Source organism: Strix aluco, chromosome 4, assembly GCF_031877795.1.
Source record: "Strix aluco isolate bStrAlu1 chromosome 4, bStrAlu1.hap1, whole genome shotgun sequence".
In the NCBI taxonomy this organism is placed as follows: domain Eukaryota; kingdom Metazoa; phylum Chordata; class Aves; order Strigiformes; family Strigidae; genus Strix; species Strix aluco.
Window position 1 is genome coordinate 30,904,628 of NC_133934.1, and position 16,592 is coordinate 30,921,219.

The following is a 16,592-nucleotide window of genomic DNA, read 5'->3' on the forward strand; positions in this document are numbered from 1 at the left end:
AAAGTGATTAAGAAGAACACAGGGCATCATTTTGACTCTCCATAAAATCCTCATATACCCACATATTCAGTACTGGTTGCAGTTCTGGCATCCGCATTTCATGAAGGACTTGGTGGAGTTAAGAGAAAGCAGAGAGAATAAAGACTAATATAATTAAGGGAATAGAGCAGATGCCTTAGGAGACCAACAATTAGCTTGGAAAAGAGAAGGCTGAGGCGGCATATGATCAAACTGCAAAGATTCAAGGAGGCAGTGGATAAGGTGGGTGATTAACTGTTAATCACCAAATCCCCACAACAGAGAGCAGTCACTGAAACTAGTCAGAGATTGGTTTAAAACATGAAAGAAAGTGCTTCTTCAAGCTGCAAGTAGCAAAATTTTGCGTTTGTTTCCACTTGAGATTAGTGACGCAGACTGTACATCAGATCTGCAGAGAGATTACACAAGTTCCCTGACAAACAGACACTGAAGATGATGTTGAAGTATACATCACCTCACACAACTGCAGATGCCAAAGAGTACAGGGAGAATGGACACCAGGAACAGTTAGACTTACATGCAACCTGTAAGTAGCAATGCCCGTTGCCACACTTTGCAAACAGCATACAGGGCTAGTTCACAAATTTGATGCTGTAAGTGATTTTTATATATGGTCTTAGGAAAAGTAAACAAGTCATCTCCCTATGACTGACTGCAGGCAGTAGAACCATACAAACATAGAATGATTTGGGTTGGAAGGGACCAAAGACCATCAAGTCCAACCCCTCTATCACTAGACCAGGTTGCTCAAACCCCCATCCAAATGGACCTTGAACACTTCCAATAATGGGGGCATCCACAACTTCTCTGGGCAACCTGTTCCAGTGTCTCACCACTCTCATTGTAAAAATGTCTTCCTTACATCCAACCTAAATCTATGCTCTTTCTGTTTAAAACCATTGCCCCTTGCCCTCTCACTACAGGCCCTGGTAAAAAAAAATCTCCCTCCATCTTTCTTATAAGCCTCCCTTATATATTGAAAGACCACAGTAAGGTCTCCCTGGAGACCTTACTTACACATAACTTACAAATATTCAAATATGCTAGGTAATTAGAACAGTAGCTCTGCCACTCCTACAAATCCCTCAAAACTGGTAAAGTAACAAATGAAAATTGTTAACCAGAGAAATATATGGCAAGTTTACCACTTGAACAAAGAAAACCATACTTACTAGACACATACCTCTGCCACTGAAAATCCTGTTGAATACTGCATGACAGGAGGACCATCCACCCTTTCCCCAAAATCCTGAGTGAACCCAAGTGCTGAGGCAAAAGTTATGTAAATGTCAAAAAGAAGTGTCATGCCCTATCAGTTAAGCTATGTAAAATTGCCAGTAGGTTGAAGTGGAAACCTAAGCCTGAAAAAATCCCTTGAATTATAATATAATACACTTCATAAGCAGCCAAGTCTAGAGAAGGACTCAAAGCTCAAGATACACAGCTGCCATCAGAAGTCTCAAAACTAAAAGGTAACACCACTTCACTACATAATTAATTCATCAAATCAGACAAATGTCTAAAGAGATATCTCTTCAAAAAATGATCTTCATGTACTTGATGCTTCAACATCCAGAAGATATTTACTATGAATAATGGAATTAAATATAAATTTGAGCAATAAGGGAGTGGCCAACTAAAAGGATAATTCAGTCCAAAGCAGCTCTTGTTGAAAGAACTAAAATGAATCTGAGCCCCTGACCAAGAGATGAGACAATTTCAGCTGCCGCTCTACCCAGAGCACTAAGGAAGCCCTTTACTTTGAGGCACAAGCAGGTAAGTCAAAGGCCCAAGGAAGTCTCCCAGCTCTCAGTTAAGTCACAAAAAGATCTAATTGCAGGGAAAGCCCTGCTCAGTCTCATGCTGAAGATTGGCTGGGAAATCAGCAAGCCAGAAACAAGGCTTTTTTTTGTGAATGCATAATCCCAAAGTATTCAAATGTTGACAGCTTCATCAAACACAAGGAAATACTCATGGAGATCACAAAAGCCATGCCTGACAAAGACAACCCTACTGGAAAAGCTCTAGAAGTATCTGAATTTACAAACACACTGAGGCAGAGTGAGGCACAAACTTCTGACCAATACAGTTACACTTTGGTGAAGTTATAAGCAAACGAGACTGAGCCTCCGTACTCAACACTTGTGGCAATGTTTAATACATGGTGGGGTAGCGAAACAAACATCAAAGCTAACTCAACCAGCTACCGAAATCATTCTGAGCTTTCCATATTACAGTTTTGCCACCATACTCAGGCAGTAAAAAGGAGTAACTCCATACATTTCAAATGTTTGGTAAGTAATTGTGTGATCTCAGTATTATCACTCTTGATTGAAAGCTGCAATTTGGAAATTTAAATATTAGTAACTCCACAGAACACTATTTCACGTTCACTGTAAAGACATAACAGCTCTGACGAAAAAGCATCAAAAAGTGTCTCAAAATCAAACACTAGAAATCAATATTTTGAAGATGCATTTCCTCAGACAGCTGTACTCACATAGCACTAGATTTCTTTTGTACAATACTCCATCTTCAGTGACACGTACTCTTCTCTGCTTACTCTATGCCTTTCCCATTCTACATCATGTCTTCAACAGATCCATGCTCACCTCATGCATGAGTACTTTCTTTAACCTTCCTGGGACCTGAAAAAGTGTTTCTTGAACATGACTCTGCTTGAAAGGTTCAGCTGAGTTCCTGCCCTAGTGTACAGTGCAGAAAGAAATGGTGAGAGGTGGAAACTTCAAAGTACAGCAGTTTACAGCATAGGACACAGTCAACCTGCAACCTTTTCTCACCTTACAGCTCAGATCTTCCTAACACGTAAAACTGACACACGCTATCTTCTTCCTCTTTGTCTTCTCTTACAGGGATACTAAACCATTTTTTCACTGCTCTTAACCATACTCTTTAGTTCCACATGTTCACAACTCTTACAAAATAAATATGTATTTCACAAATCTTAACGTTCTCCATCCATAATTCTCACATAGCCCTGTTTTCACTCACATGTCCTTGATACAGAGTAAATGTATTAGCAGACTTAAGTTTAATATTAAATAAACTGACTTGGATGAAAATATATTTTGTGAGGTTTTTTCCCCCTCCATATAGTTATCTTGCATCAACACACAATGTGCTAAGATGACAAACAGCACAGGAGGGCATTCACTAGCACATCACAATGGCTTTCCATCATTCCAGCACTGCAAAAGACTAATAAATCCAATATTACTAGCTAACACAGTCTGGTATATGTAAGACACACATGTCTCGATTGGTCAAGAAACAGGAAAGCACAGGAAAACAGTCACTGAAAAACACAGACATCTATCACAAATATTCTCTTTGAAATTTCAAACTCATCATGTACCTCTCTTTGCACCCTAATACAATTTTAGAAACAAGTATGAAATACCTTGGACTTTCAATTCAGTTGTAAGTAAAGTTCTATATTCTCTCAGCTTTCAAGTTTCCTGACATTAGGAGACATCACCTCAAGTTATCAGAAACCAGGTCAAATACTACTCCTCACTACTGAGCTATCTAAACTCTGCTGGTGTGAAAACAGTTTAACTGAATAGTTAAAAAACTATGTCAAAAAAGTGTTTTAGAATTGTATGCAGCACACTCCAAACAGTGACTTTAAGAAGAAAATTAGTGCTAACCAAAAGCCTCACACCCTGGAAAGGCAAGGCCTTTGTATGTTTTGTTTGGATAATATTTACCTGCTTTCCTTTAATTGCTTTTAACTACTCAGCTTAGAAAGGACTCTCACAGCTTCCACTGTCTGTTGGATGAAATCAAGTAACAGTGTCTTTCTGACATTAATCTGTAGTCATGGAAATGACATATTTCAAACTCAACATTATGACTCCTATGTAAGATCAGAGAGGATATGACAATAGACAATGAAAAGAGAGCTTCTGTTTAAATACACACACAGTTGAAGCAGTCAGCAACTCTTTAAACTGCAGAGCCAGAGACAGATCAATCCAGTATTTGCTTAACTGCTGATAATTTTTGTCAGACCTTCAAAATGCATGCACGCTTTTATACCAGGCAAGACTAATTCATTATATACATAGGACTTGACCCAGTCCTTAAATCTGCCAAGTGAATGTTCTGACAGTGATCTAACTTTCAATAATAAGCTTCTCAATCAATGACAAAAAAAGTTATAGGCTGTACAAAAGTAAAAGTGGCTGATGGTATTTAGTGAACTGTTCACACCCGGCACGATGAGATCAGATGAAAACCATTGCCTGATTTGAGGTACATGTCCCTATTTCATCGCTCATCCAAAACCTAAAGAACAAATATTTTAAGGAAGATCTTAAGGTAATAATGAGCTAGTGACCATTAATGAACAATTAATGAGGCAACCGTTCTTCTTCAACCACAATGCCCTTACTAGTCACTGACACAATACACAAGCTTCCTCGCAATTCCGCTAACGGGCCTCGATCTTGTCTTGCACAACCTACCTTCCACTACTGGAGAAGCAGCCAGTGTTTGTCTCCATTTCAGTTCTTTATATTTTTGTACTCACTAATATGAAAACTATCTAATTGTGGCTTTGCTCTGTTTACCAGAAACAGGCTAAGGCTACCAACTTATTTGTAGAGAAGTCATGGGATGGTCATAACTTTTGTTCACAATAAACAGTGTGGTATGTTGTTCCTCTATGGGGCCTCCTCAGCCTCCTGCCCATCCACACCCTTCCAACCCTCCAAACCTCTCTCAGTCTATCATGTCTTACTTCCTGTTTTTAACCAGACAGCAAATGGCACTGCACAGCTGTGAGTATCACTTAATGACAACCAAATATTAAAGCAGTAATGACACAAAATTACTCTAAATTTAACCCCAGATTTCTGTGCAGTTCAGTATGTGAAAATCAGTAGATTTCATGGGACTCAGAGCAACAGACCATAACACCTTAAACTTTTATGCTTCTATTGCAAGCCTAGTCCTGCTGAACAGTAAATACTAAAAAAAAAAAAGTTTGCACTAATGTGTTTTGTCTCCAGGTTGATATTTCAGCCTCTGAAACTGTACATCAGAACTGTCAACAACTACATTTCAGTAGAGTGAGCCTGACAGAACTGGCTGAAGGAAAGATATCCTCACCTGTTACGTTATTGAGCAGTACTACACTAACTCATGGTCACTTGCTGCTAGACATCAGAGATACCAAACATTCACAAAACAAAACTCACAGTCATTCCCATGTTAAACACAGTGAAACAACATATATCAATCACAACATAACATGATTTGACATGTACCTGATGCATGGACTCCCTTTCTTTCTTAAAAGTCCTCAGAGCTATATTAGCAGCCACATGCTAAGTGGGAGCAGGTAACAGATACACAAACAATCCTAAGCGATAGTCCAGCCGGTCATGTGCTGGCACATACCTGTTATCCGCAGGAACACAGGCACCTTACTTCCTGACAGCTCATCACTTCGAACAAATACTTGGCATTCCTCTGCCAGTCACCCCCAGTCAGCCTCGTTTCCTCTGCGCCTCGTTAGAGGTTCGCACCCGCTTGCGGACCCCAGGCGGCACCCGGCTGCCCGGCGGGGCCGGGGAGAGCCCCCTCGCAGTCCCGCGGACGGCGAGGGAAGGGGGGGAAGGCAGCGGAACCGGCCCGGTGCTCCCCCCGCCCACCTCCCCGACTTGCCCCAAGTTCAGAGCGCCGGCTCGGCGCCACCGGCCGCAGCCACCCCCAGGCCCGGCACGCAGCCGCCCCCGTCCCGCCGCCCGGGCCTCCACCGCCCGCCCCGGCCGCGCAGGCCCCGGCGCGGCCCTTACACAGTGACATGGCCGGAGCCGTGCACCACCACCGGGTCGGGGGAGTACTTGAGGAGCTGCTCCTCCAGCGCCCGCTCCTCGTCCTCCTCCTCCTCGTAGATCTCGTCAAAGTCCGCCATGGCCGGGCCCGGGCGTCCGCTGAAAGAGAGGAGCCGGGGCAACGCGTCGGGACCAGCCGCGGGGGCCGGCGGGAGGGGAACGGCGGGGACGCCCCGGTGCCGGGGCGGGTGGCAGCGGAGCCGCGGCCAAGCGGCGGCGGCAGCGGCAGCTGCGACGGCGGCGGCGGCTCCGGGCGAGGAAGCGCCCGTCACCCTCCGCGGGGGGGGGCGAGGGGCGGGGCAGGAACAACAACAACAACATCCGGCCGCGGGGCCCGCCCCGCCCCCGCCCCGCCCACCCGCCGCGCGGGGCGGGGGCGGGGCGGGGCGCGCGCGGCGGGGCGGGGCGGGGCGGGCGGTGTCGGCGCCCTCAGGGCCCTGCCTGGCGGTGACCCTTAGTGGAGCTGTGCGTGGGGCTTTTTGTTTTGTTTGATTGAGCCGGGTGTTTTCTTTCCCCTCGTTTTAGCCCCTTTTTGGGCATCCACGAAAACAACCGAGGGGTTTGGGGGCCTGCTGTTAGCCTGCTGTTAGGGGTTGCCCATTGGGCCCTCTGGCTTAGTTCAGGGGGACGTGAGGCCGCGGCCACTAGCCAAGGCCGGCCTGTTCAGATGAAGGCTGGTGCCGGAGGTTCGCGTGTCCCTTGGTGCCGTCGATGTCTGGGTCCACCATCCCTCCGGTGGCCTTTCAGCCCTCCATGCAAAACACCATGCTGAGGGCGTTGTCTGCATGAAGTGCAGAGCAGACAAGCAAGGAAATTGCAGAGGAATGGCCCTTTTTAGGGCTATATATATGAAAGCTAATCAGAAAACCATAAAAATGAATGGGACTCTTGTTCTCTCTCTGCAGTTTTGGTATTTGTCATAACCAAAGCCTAAAGCAAAGGCTGGAAAATGCCAGTGCGAGCATAATGGCCTTAGCAAAGGGTAAGCTGTTGCCTGTTGTGATGACAGGGGAAGGCAGCACTGACATGGAATTTAGCAGTAGCAGGGTGACATTTTAAAAAGGGAGAGCAGATCATTTTTATCTGACATAGTGGACCGTGTACTTGCGGCAGTATTTAATGTATCGATAATGTCAGTTATGGGGTTCAGCCCCAAAAATTCAAACTGTTTTGGGCTGAATCTGCTTTTCATGAGTGTGAAGAGAATTTCATATTCTCCTTTTCTTTCCTAGTACTTTACTTGGTATATCTTAATTATAATAGTCCTTTTCTAATATTAGAGCATTTTTCCTCTGAAACCTGCAGTTCTTTTTTCCTGTCTCGTTACAGGATATATCAGCTTATTTTCTGAAAGACTACCTTGCTGCTTAATCTCTGTTGCTCACAAAGATCCTCGCAGTGTATTTCTCAGGAATAAAGTGTATACAAAGCTGTGAGGGTGCTTACTGCTCTATGTAAAACCAGGGTAGAAGCAGTGTGGTTGTGAGATAGTCCATGACACTGTCTTTGCTGTAAAGGGAAAAATCAGCATCTCTTACTGTCACACTGGAGAAGTGTGACAGTATTTCTGTCATGAGCTACTTGTAACAGGTTTCATTTCCAAAATAGAAGAATTCTGCAGAATAACACAAAATTCCCCTGAGTAATAGTTTGCTTTCATATAGCATGCTTACATATGTTTTTTTTTTTTACCTAGTTACTGTTCTTGCATATGTGTCTCACACAGACGTTGGATTTAGCAGGACTGATGACTCATTGCTTCTGTCTCACAGTCCTGAAATTGAGAAAATAGACCAAACTTAATACGGACAAAAGCAAGAGGAAACCCACTGCTTTCAGTGAAGCTATACCTTCTTGTGCTAGCTCACTCTACAGATGAATTTGGTAACCTGTTTGTTTTCAGATGACTGTTTCACAGTAGCAGCCAGGTAATCAGAGTTAATGCTGTGCAGCAATATCGGAAATTACTTTGAAGGGGTGGGCTTACCTACCACGTAGCAGTGCTGCAGGGGCCAGCTATCCTGTCTGAGGCCCGAGACCTCTGTGCTGCATGGTGTGAGAAGCTTGATTAGCTCGCTTGATGGGTTTGAGGTAAGATAAGGAGAAATAAAGTTCCAGGACCCTTGATTAGTTCATTGCATTAGGTGTACGTTACTTAGCTAACTGTCCTGGTTTAACCAGGATAGGGTTAAGTTTCCCCAGCAGTGGGGGGGAGCTCTAGCCGGGTTATTCAGATACCATGCGGAAGTCACATCCTGGCAGGTCACATTTTCCTGGCGCGGGAGCGCGGTGCACTCGTGGTTTTGTACATCGTGCTTCTCACTGCTGTATTTGGTAGCTATTTTGCTCTGTTCATTGCTATCACTATTACTGTTATTGTTATTGTTGTTGTTGGTTGTGTTGCTATTGCACTGTTGTATTAAACCTTTCCTTATTTCAGTCTTCGGGCTTTGTATTACACTCCCTTTGTGGGGGAGGGGTAGCGGCCGCGTGGTCTCAGACCCCGGCAGGGGCTAAACCACCACACTAACAAATGCCCGTTCCATGGTCTGCTGTTTCCAGCTGCTCAGTATGTGGTAGCCTTTAACAGACGACGAGCTGGGGCAGGTATTAGTCAGAAGTGTGATGTTCCTAGGATGAAGCGCCCACGATGTTTCAGCATGTGTTCTGCAGCACCTGGTGTGCTCAAAGCGCTGTGACTGACTGCAGTGGTGAGTGCAAGGCATTTCAGTGTATCAGGCTTCTGGGACAGGCACTAAAACCAAAGTACACACAGCCAGCAGCCACCTATGAAAAATTCAGCTTAAGTAACATTTTCATCATCTCACATGGGCACTGTTAGAATCTTGTTTTCCAGGCAGACATTAACTGCCTTAATCTTGAGACTGCTATGTCTCTGTCTCACTGGCGCTGACACCTTCAGTACTGGTCTCAGCAGTACTGCACCACCCTTAGAGGCAGTCAGTAAACTCCCCGTTTTGTGCAGCTGGCATCCTACCACACACTGAAGAAGGTCTTACCATGGGCCTCTCCTCTGGTTCAAGGAGTATCGCAAGTAGTCACTCCTCCACTGCTGTCACCTCACTGCCATGTGCCAGACCCCCCCACACCAGCCATGCATTCCCGAGTCTGGGCCTTCACATCACAGTGTTTGCTTGTGACTGTTTTGGTGTGTACTCTGACCAAAATGGTGATTCACCTCTCCCATTTACATTGTCCTTTGTCTGGGAAGTGAGAGAAATGCTGAGCTCGTACTAATTGCATTTTTGAGCCACTTACTCTCTTTATATCTAAATAAAAAAGGATAGGCCTAAAGTGCAGCTTGAAGAGTGCTGTGCTGTTGTTCCAGGTAGGAGTGCCCTCCCCAGTGCTTACTGTGCCAGCAGCTCCCTGAGGAGGAGCCGGTGCCACCCACAACTCTCTCTGACCAAGGTACTTGCTGTCCTCAGAGTCACTCCATAAGGACTGCATAGTGTAATCTAAAGGGGACTTTAAATCATTTTCACATTTCTTCTTCTATAGCCCTTTATTCCAGTTCCCTCTCTTTCTCTTTTGCTGCCCGCTTTATTTATTTTCCTCTCCTTCATCGTTTGTCCCTCTCCTATTTCTGTGCGTTTCTCTCCCAGTTCCCCCTTTGTCATTGCTTCTTCCTTCCGCCTCCCTCTAACATCTCCGTTGTCACTCACCTCACTCCTCCCATAGTCTTTGGCTTGTTTCTCCCTTGTCTTTTCCTTTGTTAATTAGTACGTTGTTGGACTTCTGAAGGAAACCATTTCATGCAACAGGACATCAAAGAACAAGCAGCAGGTAACCTTGTTCTTTGAACTCCTACCACCACTGGACAGCAAAGCAAAACTGGCAGGAACAGCTTCTCTTTTTCTTTCCTGGATTAATTAAAACAAGAGAAGTAGTAAGAAGGAAAAGAGGAGTGGGCGGTGGTGGCAGGGGAAGAGAGCAAGCAGGGAGGATAGAAGGGTACAGAAGCCAAAGAGAAGATGGAAATAATAGACTGTAACATACATTCATTGACAGCACAGTGGGAGTTTTGCAAAGCTGCAGAACTGTAGCAGACCTCCAAGGATACTCGCATCAGGCTGTACTTTGCTTTTTTTGCTCCGAGACCTCCTCTCACATCAGTCCCTTCCCATGGCACAGAGCCTCTCATCTCTGGGTTGGATCTTCTGTCCTGCTTAAATGTCCCATTGCTCTCAATGAGCCTGGCTGAAGTGCTACTGATAATGTAAATGTTCCTGCTAATGACATCAGTCACCACCACCCCTTGAGTTTCAACAACACAAAATAAAACAAAACAAAACCTAAAAATAAGATTTTAGTTATGGTATTGCAGAAATGTTGAAAGGCAAATTCAAGAACGGGTAGGTAGCTACAAGTAACACAGCAGAACTTACTGTTAGAGCTACAGGATTGCATTTGTTTCTCTGACCAGTTTGGTTGCATTGTTTCTTGCCAATTAACTGATTATTTCACAAAATATCTGTAAAACCACAGGTAAACTAACCAAGATTTTCTGTATGAAAGGCAAAGGGAAGTCTTGACACCAAACCATTACAATAAGTCAGAGTTGTGTTGCTGACTTTATGATGAAGAATTGAGTGAGCTCTTGGAATAGAAAGATATGTTGAATAGCTCCAATTCAGTTTATTTTTTATTAGTATTTTTTCCTCTTGATGAGCAATTTATTCTGTTTTCCTTCTGGTCCAGCTTCATATACTGCATTTATATGAGGTTAATGAGGAGAGTTCAAATATACCTCTATACAGAAAACAGCATTTCTGAAAGAGACTCTTTATAAGTCATAAGTAAAGTACAGAAGGCATAGATCTCATGTAAAGAGAAAAGCAGATACTTCCTTTTCAGAATTTCCTTAACATATAACAAAATGAAGAATAGAGTCCTTGTAGCTTCAAGTCTGTTAAAACTGTGGACAGGTGCAGTTGGATATTCCTGCTCTTTCAAGGAGCACATGATAACACATTACTGAAGGCAGAATCTCCTAATCCAAAAATAATTTGTGATATGCTTGATTTAAAGACCTACTTCTGTTCCGTGCAACCTAAAAGCAAGATGAACTCTTGGCATGGCACTGGGTTTTTCTTCTTGTAGCATTCACTGACATAGGAAATATGTATGGTCACTTGTTTCATCCCTTCCCATCAATCCAAGAATCTAATATAGCAGAATTCTTGTTGCTTTTTTTTTTTTTTTTTTTGTCCTATAATCACATCAAACAGAAACACAAAAAGTCTCTGTTCTTCATTTTATGTAGGATGGATGTACCATTGAAATCAATGGGGGATTTCAATGCTGTAAGTACATAAGCACAAAGTCTACTAAAACCAAACATAAAGTTATATAAACATACAAATGGAACAGCGAGTTCTAGGTTTTTAAGTCATTCTTAAAATGGCAAATGTACAATATCAAAACTTTCTTCAGAAGATCACCTTTAAGAACAATATCTGTTGGAAGTGATGAAAACAAGTATCAGGGGATACTGTGGGCTGCATCTTCTGCTGTATTTGTTAGAGATACAGATGCTGCCAGTTGGGTAGAGCTGTGGGCAACTTCTATCCTAAAAAAATCAAACCATACCAAACAAAAAAGCCAATGACAAATGTGAGGCTCTTTTAACTGCTGTTGGAGTAAACTATCATACCCCCTGAACACCAGTGAGAATTTTAATTTAATGTCTTTATTTTTCCTTGTTTCTTTGTTTTTCCATCCTTTGATGTCTCCTCTCATAGTTTATATTTATTTTGAGGATAGTTATTTTTCTCTTGGTAAATATGGCTGAATGACTAAGTTGTTTACTCACCATCTTAAAGAAACAGCGAGTGACTGCTTAACTACTGCAACTGAACAGCAGATCTCAAAGTCACTACAAAAAAGTAGCTTTTATATGAAGAAAGTGTTAAAATCAGATTTACTAATCTGTTGTTAAGATAAAATGCCTTAATGTAACATATTTTAGATAACTAAATGATGCCTCTGTCCATTTTTGCTTGAGAATAGAAAGTACCAAAGTTTTTATCCTGCTTAAAGGCAAATACCCTCTGCTATGCCACCCACATGTACCCAATCTGTTGGAAAACTAGAACTATGTATTCCTTTAGGATTGAGAACATAATTCTTTGCCTGTCAGATTATTCTGACAAATTACATTATAATTACTTCCTCATTAATTACTGTGACAAATGTTGATCTAAAGAGAACAGGGAAGGATGTTTTTCATTTAAAATCATCAAAATGAACAGTTGAGATTTCCTCTGAACACTTCAATGTTCATTAATATTTGGGCATGCTAACATGTTCATTCCTATTGCGTATAAGCAAAGAGAGATTTCTAGCACCTGTCTCTTTCAGATATGACAATTTTATTTCCTTTTGAACATCTTTCAGATAACATCTTTTCTGCTTCCAAGTAGATATTCTTCTCTCTGATAATGTGAGGCATGATCCACAAAGCATGAAAAAAATAGATGGTCTTGTTCTGAGAAGTTGTTAAAGTGTGACAAAAGCACTTACAATGGAATATATTATATTCCTAGAGCAAGAGGTCCTCAAGCAAGGTAAAGACAAAATAACAATTCCAACCTCTGAGGTAAAGCATGCAAGATGGGAATAATCTGCAACCTGAAAAGAAACTTACTTTCCTTTCAAAGCAAGAGAGATGTTGGAAAGGAATTGCCTCTCTTTTGGGATCCGTTCCTTCTCTGAGTTCATTTTTGGCTGCTAGCATTCTTGCTCAAAGCATCAGGCCTGACGTAGCAGAGTGAAAATCTGTGCACCATATGAATGCTACAGTTTCTTGATGTACATGTGAAGAAGCAGAAAAGGAAAGAATTGCACACATGATTCAAAAGCACTTTGTGATCGGATTTGTAAATCTCCTTGCAGCTTGGTTAAGACATTGGAGTAGAGTTGTTGTCTCTTCTGGAAGAGACTAGAGTACCAATTGCAACCTGCAGCAGATAATGAAATCAGTGAAGTTTGGGTAACTGATCTGTTTGTACACAGTGGACAACTTGTACCAGAATGCCCTTGTGAGCAGGAGAATAACCTGTATAAACTCTTACCCACAAAGGAGTGGGGAAGTTGCATTAGGCTTCCTTTGCCCTAGGAGTTACTAAAGCGCAATCAGATTCAGCAGACTCTTCAATATCCCTTATGAAACATTGTTATTTACTACAAGATGCTGAAAGATAGGAGACTTCGGGTCAAGTCCCAGTTCCACAACTATCTTGCTCTAGGACCTTGGACAAAATTAATTGTTTGAATCTGTACACCTTTCCCATAGTGGGTGAATTACTGTCAGGACTCTCATTCATTGGGAAGCTCCCAGGGTTTTTCTCACTGGGTGATACCTTAACATACAAGTGTTGTTTCTATGTGTGCATCTAGGAAGTGTGATCATGGCTTTTATTTTTATTTCTTTGGTACCCTTGAAAGACCTTTTGTAGCTCTGGAGAATGAGCTGACCTCTTTTGTTCCCCTAGCCTTAAAAAGGTCATATTTTGTTTAACTAACCTTTGAAAACACCAGGCCAAATTCTACTCCCACTGCACCATTCAGAATAGCTGCAGAGTAACTCTATCTTACAGCTCTGTAACTGAGAGTAGTATTTGACACAAACCTTTCCATCTTCTGACTTATAACAAGTCTGTCTCACTATGTCTGAAAGTGCAGATAGTCATACCTCTTATAGACTGTAGTGTAAATTGTATTCTAGACATATAGATGTTTCAATAGTAATATTAATTCTTTGGCTCAGCTGCAGTGTAATGGAGAGAACCCAAACTGCTGAAGTGGAGATACTTGAGTCTGAGCTGCTCTTCAGCACTGGACTCTTTTTTGGCTGATGTTTCTTCATCTGGTCAATGTATAATAGTAATTATATTTTGTTTGCACTTTAAAATTGTGGCTTACACCTTCCTGGTTACGTCTTCTGGTGGTTTAAGTTCCAATATTTCTTCCTTCTTCAGAAGCTTCATACTGTATTTTCTTTGCCATTTTAATGTCTTTCCTTTTCACTAGTGCTCTGGACCTTATAAACCTTTCAGGACTTCTGTCATTCTTTTTCCATTAGACTTTGGCATAGCCTCAACACTATAGCAGACTAAATAAGCTTTGAACTACTAAACTTGCACAAAATCGTAAAATATGTGAAAGTACTTTGTTTGTATGATTTTAAAGAGAAAGCTTCGAATACAACCTTGGACAATGTATTCATTATAAATATGAAGAGGCAGGCTATGAAAAACTTTTTTATATTGTTTTAATAAAAATCTTCATTTTGGTTCCATTTTGACATGCTCACATTGTGTGGTTTTTAATACGTTACTTTCTTCTTAGCAAAGCAAGTGGTAGGGTACCTCTAGTCTGTACTTCATTGAACCTGTTTCCTGAAACTTTCGGGTTTGTTCCTTTATTTTAAATTGAGGATAAAAATACATATAAAAGGATGAAACTGAAAAAGGGCTGCTTCCAACCACAGGCATTAGAGATTTTTCACGTAACAGCTGCTTGGACAAGGCTAAGACTGTATTGTGAACAGGGAGCTGAAAAAATTAGATGGCAGGTTTATTTCTTGTAGAGGTTTCTAAATCATATCAAAATCAGACCAACATTTATCCTGACACCTGAAAAAACCCCACCATTTTGGCACACATGGCTTTTGTCTTCCATTATCTTAACAGCAAATGTAAAAAGGGAAAAACCAGTTCCTATTTGAGCAGAGGTGGTATCCAGAACACTGATCAGGCAATGAACACAGATGGTACAGGACAGAGGACAGGGAAGATGCAGTAGAGTGCTGCTTCCAACCATGCTCTAGCTGCTCTGTGGACCTTAGTTTCCAGGAATACCCATTCAGCATCTTTCTGAGAATATACATTCCCCTCAAATAATCAACAACTTAAAATTAAGTCAGTACAACGTTAAAATGGGTATTAAGCTGTCTTTGTGTGTGTCTTCACTCCAGAAAAATATCCCATAACTTCAGGCACTGTTATATAACAGCCAGAAATGTGTCAAGTTTTATCTTAAACCTCTTCCATTTCATATTCCCATTGGTAAATCCCACAATGAGGCTCTCAGAAGCGCTTTTTTTTTGTTGTTTTTTTATTTCCAGGCTAAATTTCTACATGGCCAGAGTATATCCATCTGTTCTTGTGGTGATACTCTTCTTTAGATGGAATAGCTCTTCTCTCTTGTGGATATTTACCTCACTGGTATACGCAAGTCTCCTCTCTTTGACCCTTCCCTTCTCATGAAGGTCCGTGTTCCTCTAATATGATACTCCTAAAGCCGTTCTCTGGACCTGCTCTTATTTAGTCTTTTCTGAGATGGACATGGAAAACTGTCTGCTATCCCAGACAAGTTTTCCCCATGTACGGTGGCTTCAGTGTTTCCATCTCCTTAGTGCAGTGGCCTTGCCTGTTATGCTCTGTGATGCCTGTCAGCCACAGTGATGCTTCGTAAACATAGATTAACGTGCCCAGGTGCCTCAGTCACAATGTCATGTTCAGCCATGGAGCTCCTAGCATATACTGGCTTTGTCATTGCGCTTCTATTACTCCTCTTCTCAGAGAATCCACTTCTTCCAGTACAGCACTCTAGTCTCCGCGGGTACCAACTTCACCTCTTTCCTATGAATAGTGAAGTCCTATTGACTGTGCCAAGAAAACAGATTAAGCTAAGTAATTCAACTGCTTCTGAGACTTATCCTTGAGGAATTCCATCATTAATTGTATTTCCCTCTGCTTCCTGAGTCTGCAGGAGTGGTATCATCTCTCCTTTAGGTAGTTCTTTCATCACTCGACAGTTCTTGAACTATCCCATGTTCATACTTTCATTACAGGAAAAAGGAAAGAAATTATAACAATTTTATGTGTTTAGGCTGGATGAAGTGAAATCGAAAATTCATACAATTTTCAGACTGTGAAACAGGTAGTTCCTGTAATACAATGACCTGTTTGATGACCTCTTCATTTTTCTCACAGGCAGCATTTAATGTCCATTCCCATTAATCTGACCCAAAAAAAGTGGCATTTCCTCTGGTAGCAAACTCAAAAGATGCTTTTTGGTCACTGTCAAGCAGAATGCTTCAACCTAAGCATGACCCCTAAGAATTGAAATGCATGAGGGTTGAATTTTAAGGATAGAAATGGAATAGGATGTTTAGTATTACACAGAAATCTCATGTTCTTTGCTAGACTGGGGCCTGTATTACTATGAAGTGTCACTCTGGTATTGATTTGTGATACATCAGTGTAAAAACAAAACTGTTCATGGCTGGCATGTCCTGGAGTCCACAGCAGCATTTTGAATCCTTGTTCTGACTCACATGAGCTTGGGGTTTCAGCTCCATCTCCTACCATAGACCTCCACTGAGGCTGCTGCAGGGGTTTTGCTTTATTCCCTTTGAAGAGGCACCATCACAGCTTTCCCTCATACACGTCATCTGCAGCAACAATTTTAGTTGCTAGAGCTTTAAACAAATGTCGTTAATGAAACCAGGGCCCAGACTGCCTGGAGCGTCTGGCCCGATGTTGCCCGTATCTGAAGATAGGGACTAGGGACATGGCAAAGCCAGTCTCAGAGAAATGCCAGACAAGACTGTGGATGACAATAATCTCACTGGGCATTTCCTCCACACGATCTCTTGTA

General features: G+C 42.2%; 1 protein-coding gene across 4 annotated transcripts in view; it reads right to left on the reverse strand.

Annotated features, from left to right (window-relative positions):
* The window catches only part of CHIC2 (cysteine rich hydrophobic domain 2), a 31,378-nt gene extending 25,211 nt beyond the window's left edge, over window positions 1-6,167 (reverse strand). The window contains exon 1 of one of the 4 annotated variants that reach the window (XM_074822559.1): window positions 5,865-6,167. In XM_074822559.1, the coding sequence (XP_074678660.1) occupies window positions 5,865-5,983 (119 nt within the window). In that variant the 5' untranslated portion in view covers window positions 5,984-6,167. Of the gene's footprint in view, window positions 1-5,466; window positions 5,796-5,864 lie in introns of those variants that run through there. The other 3 variants (XM_074822561.1, XM_074822560.1, XM_074822562.1) reach the window with 3 other exon arrangements.
* Between the last annotated feature and the right edge of the window lie 10,425 nt (window positions 6,168-16,592).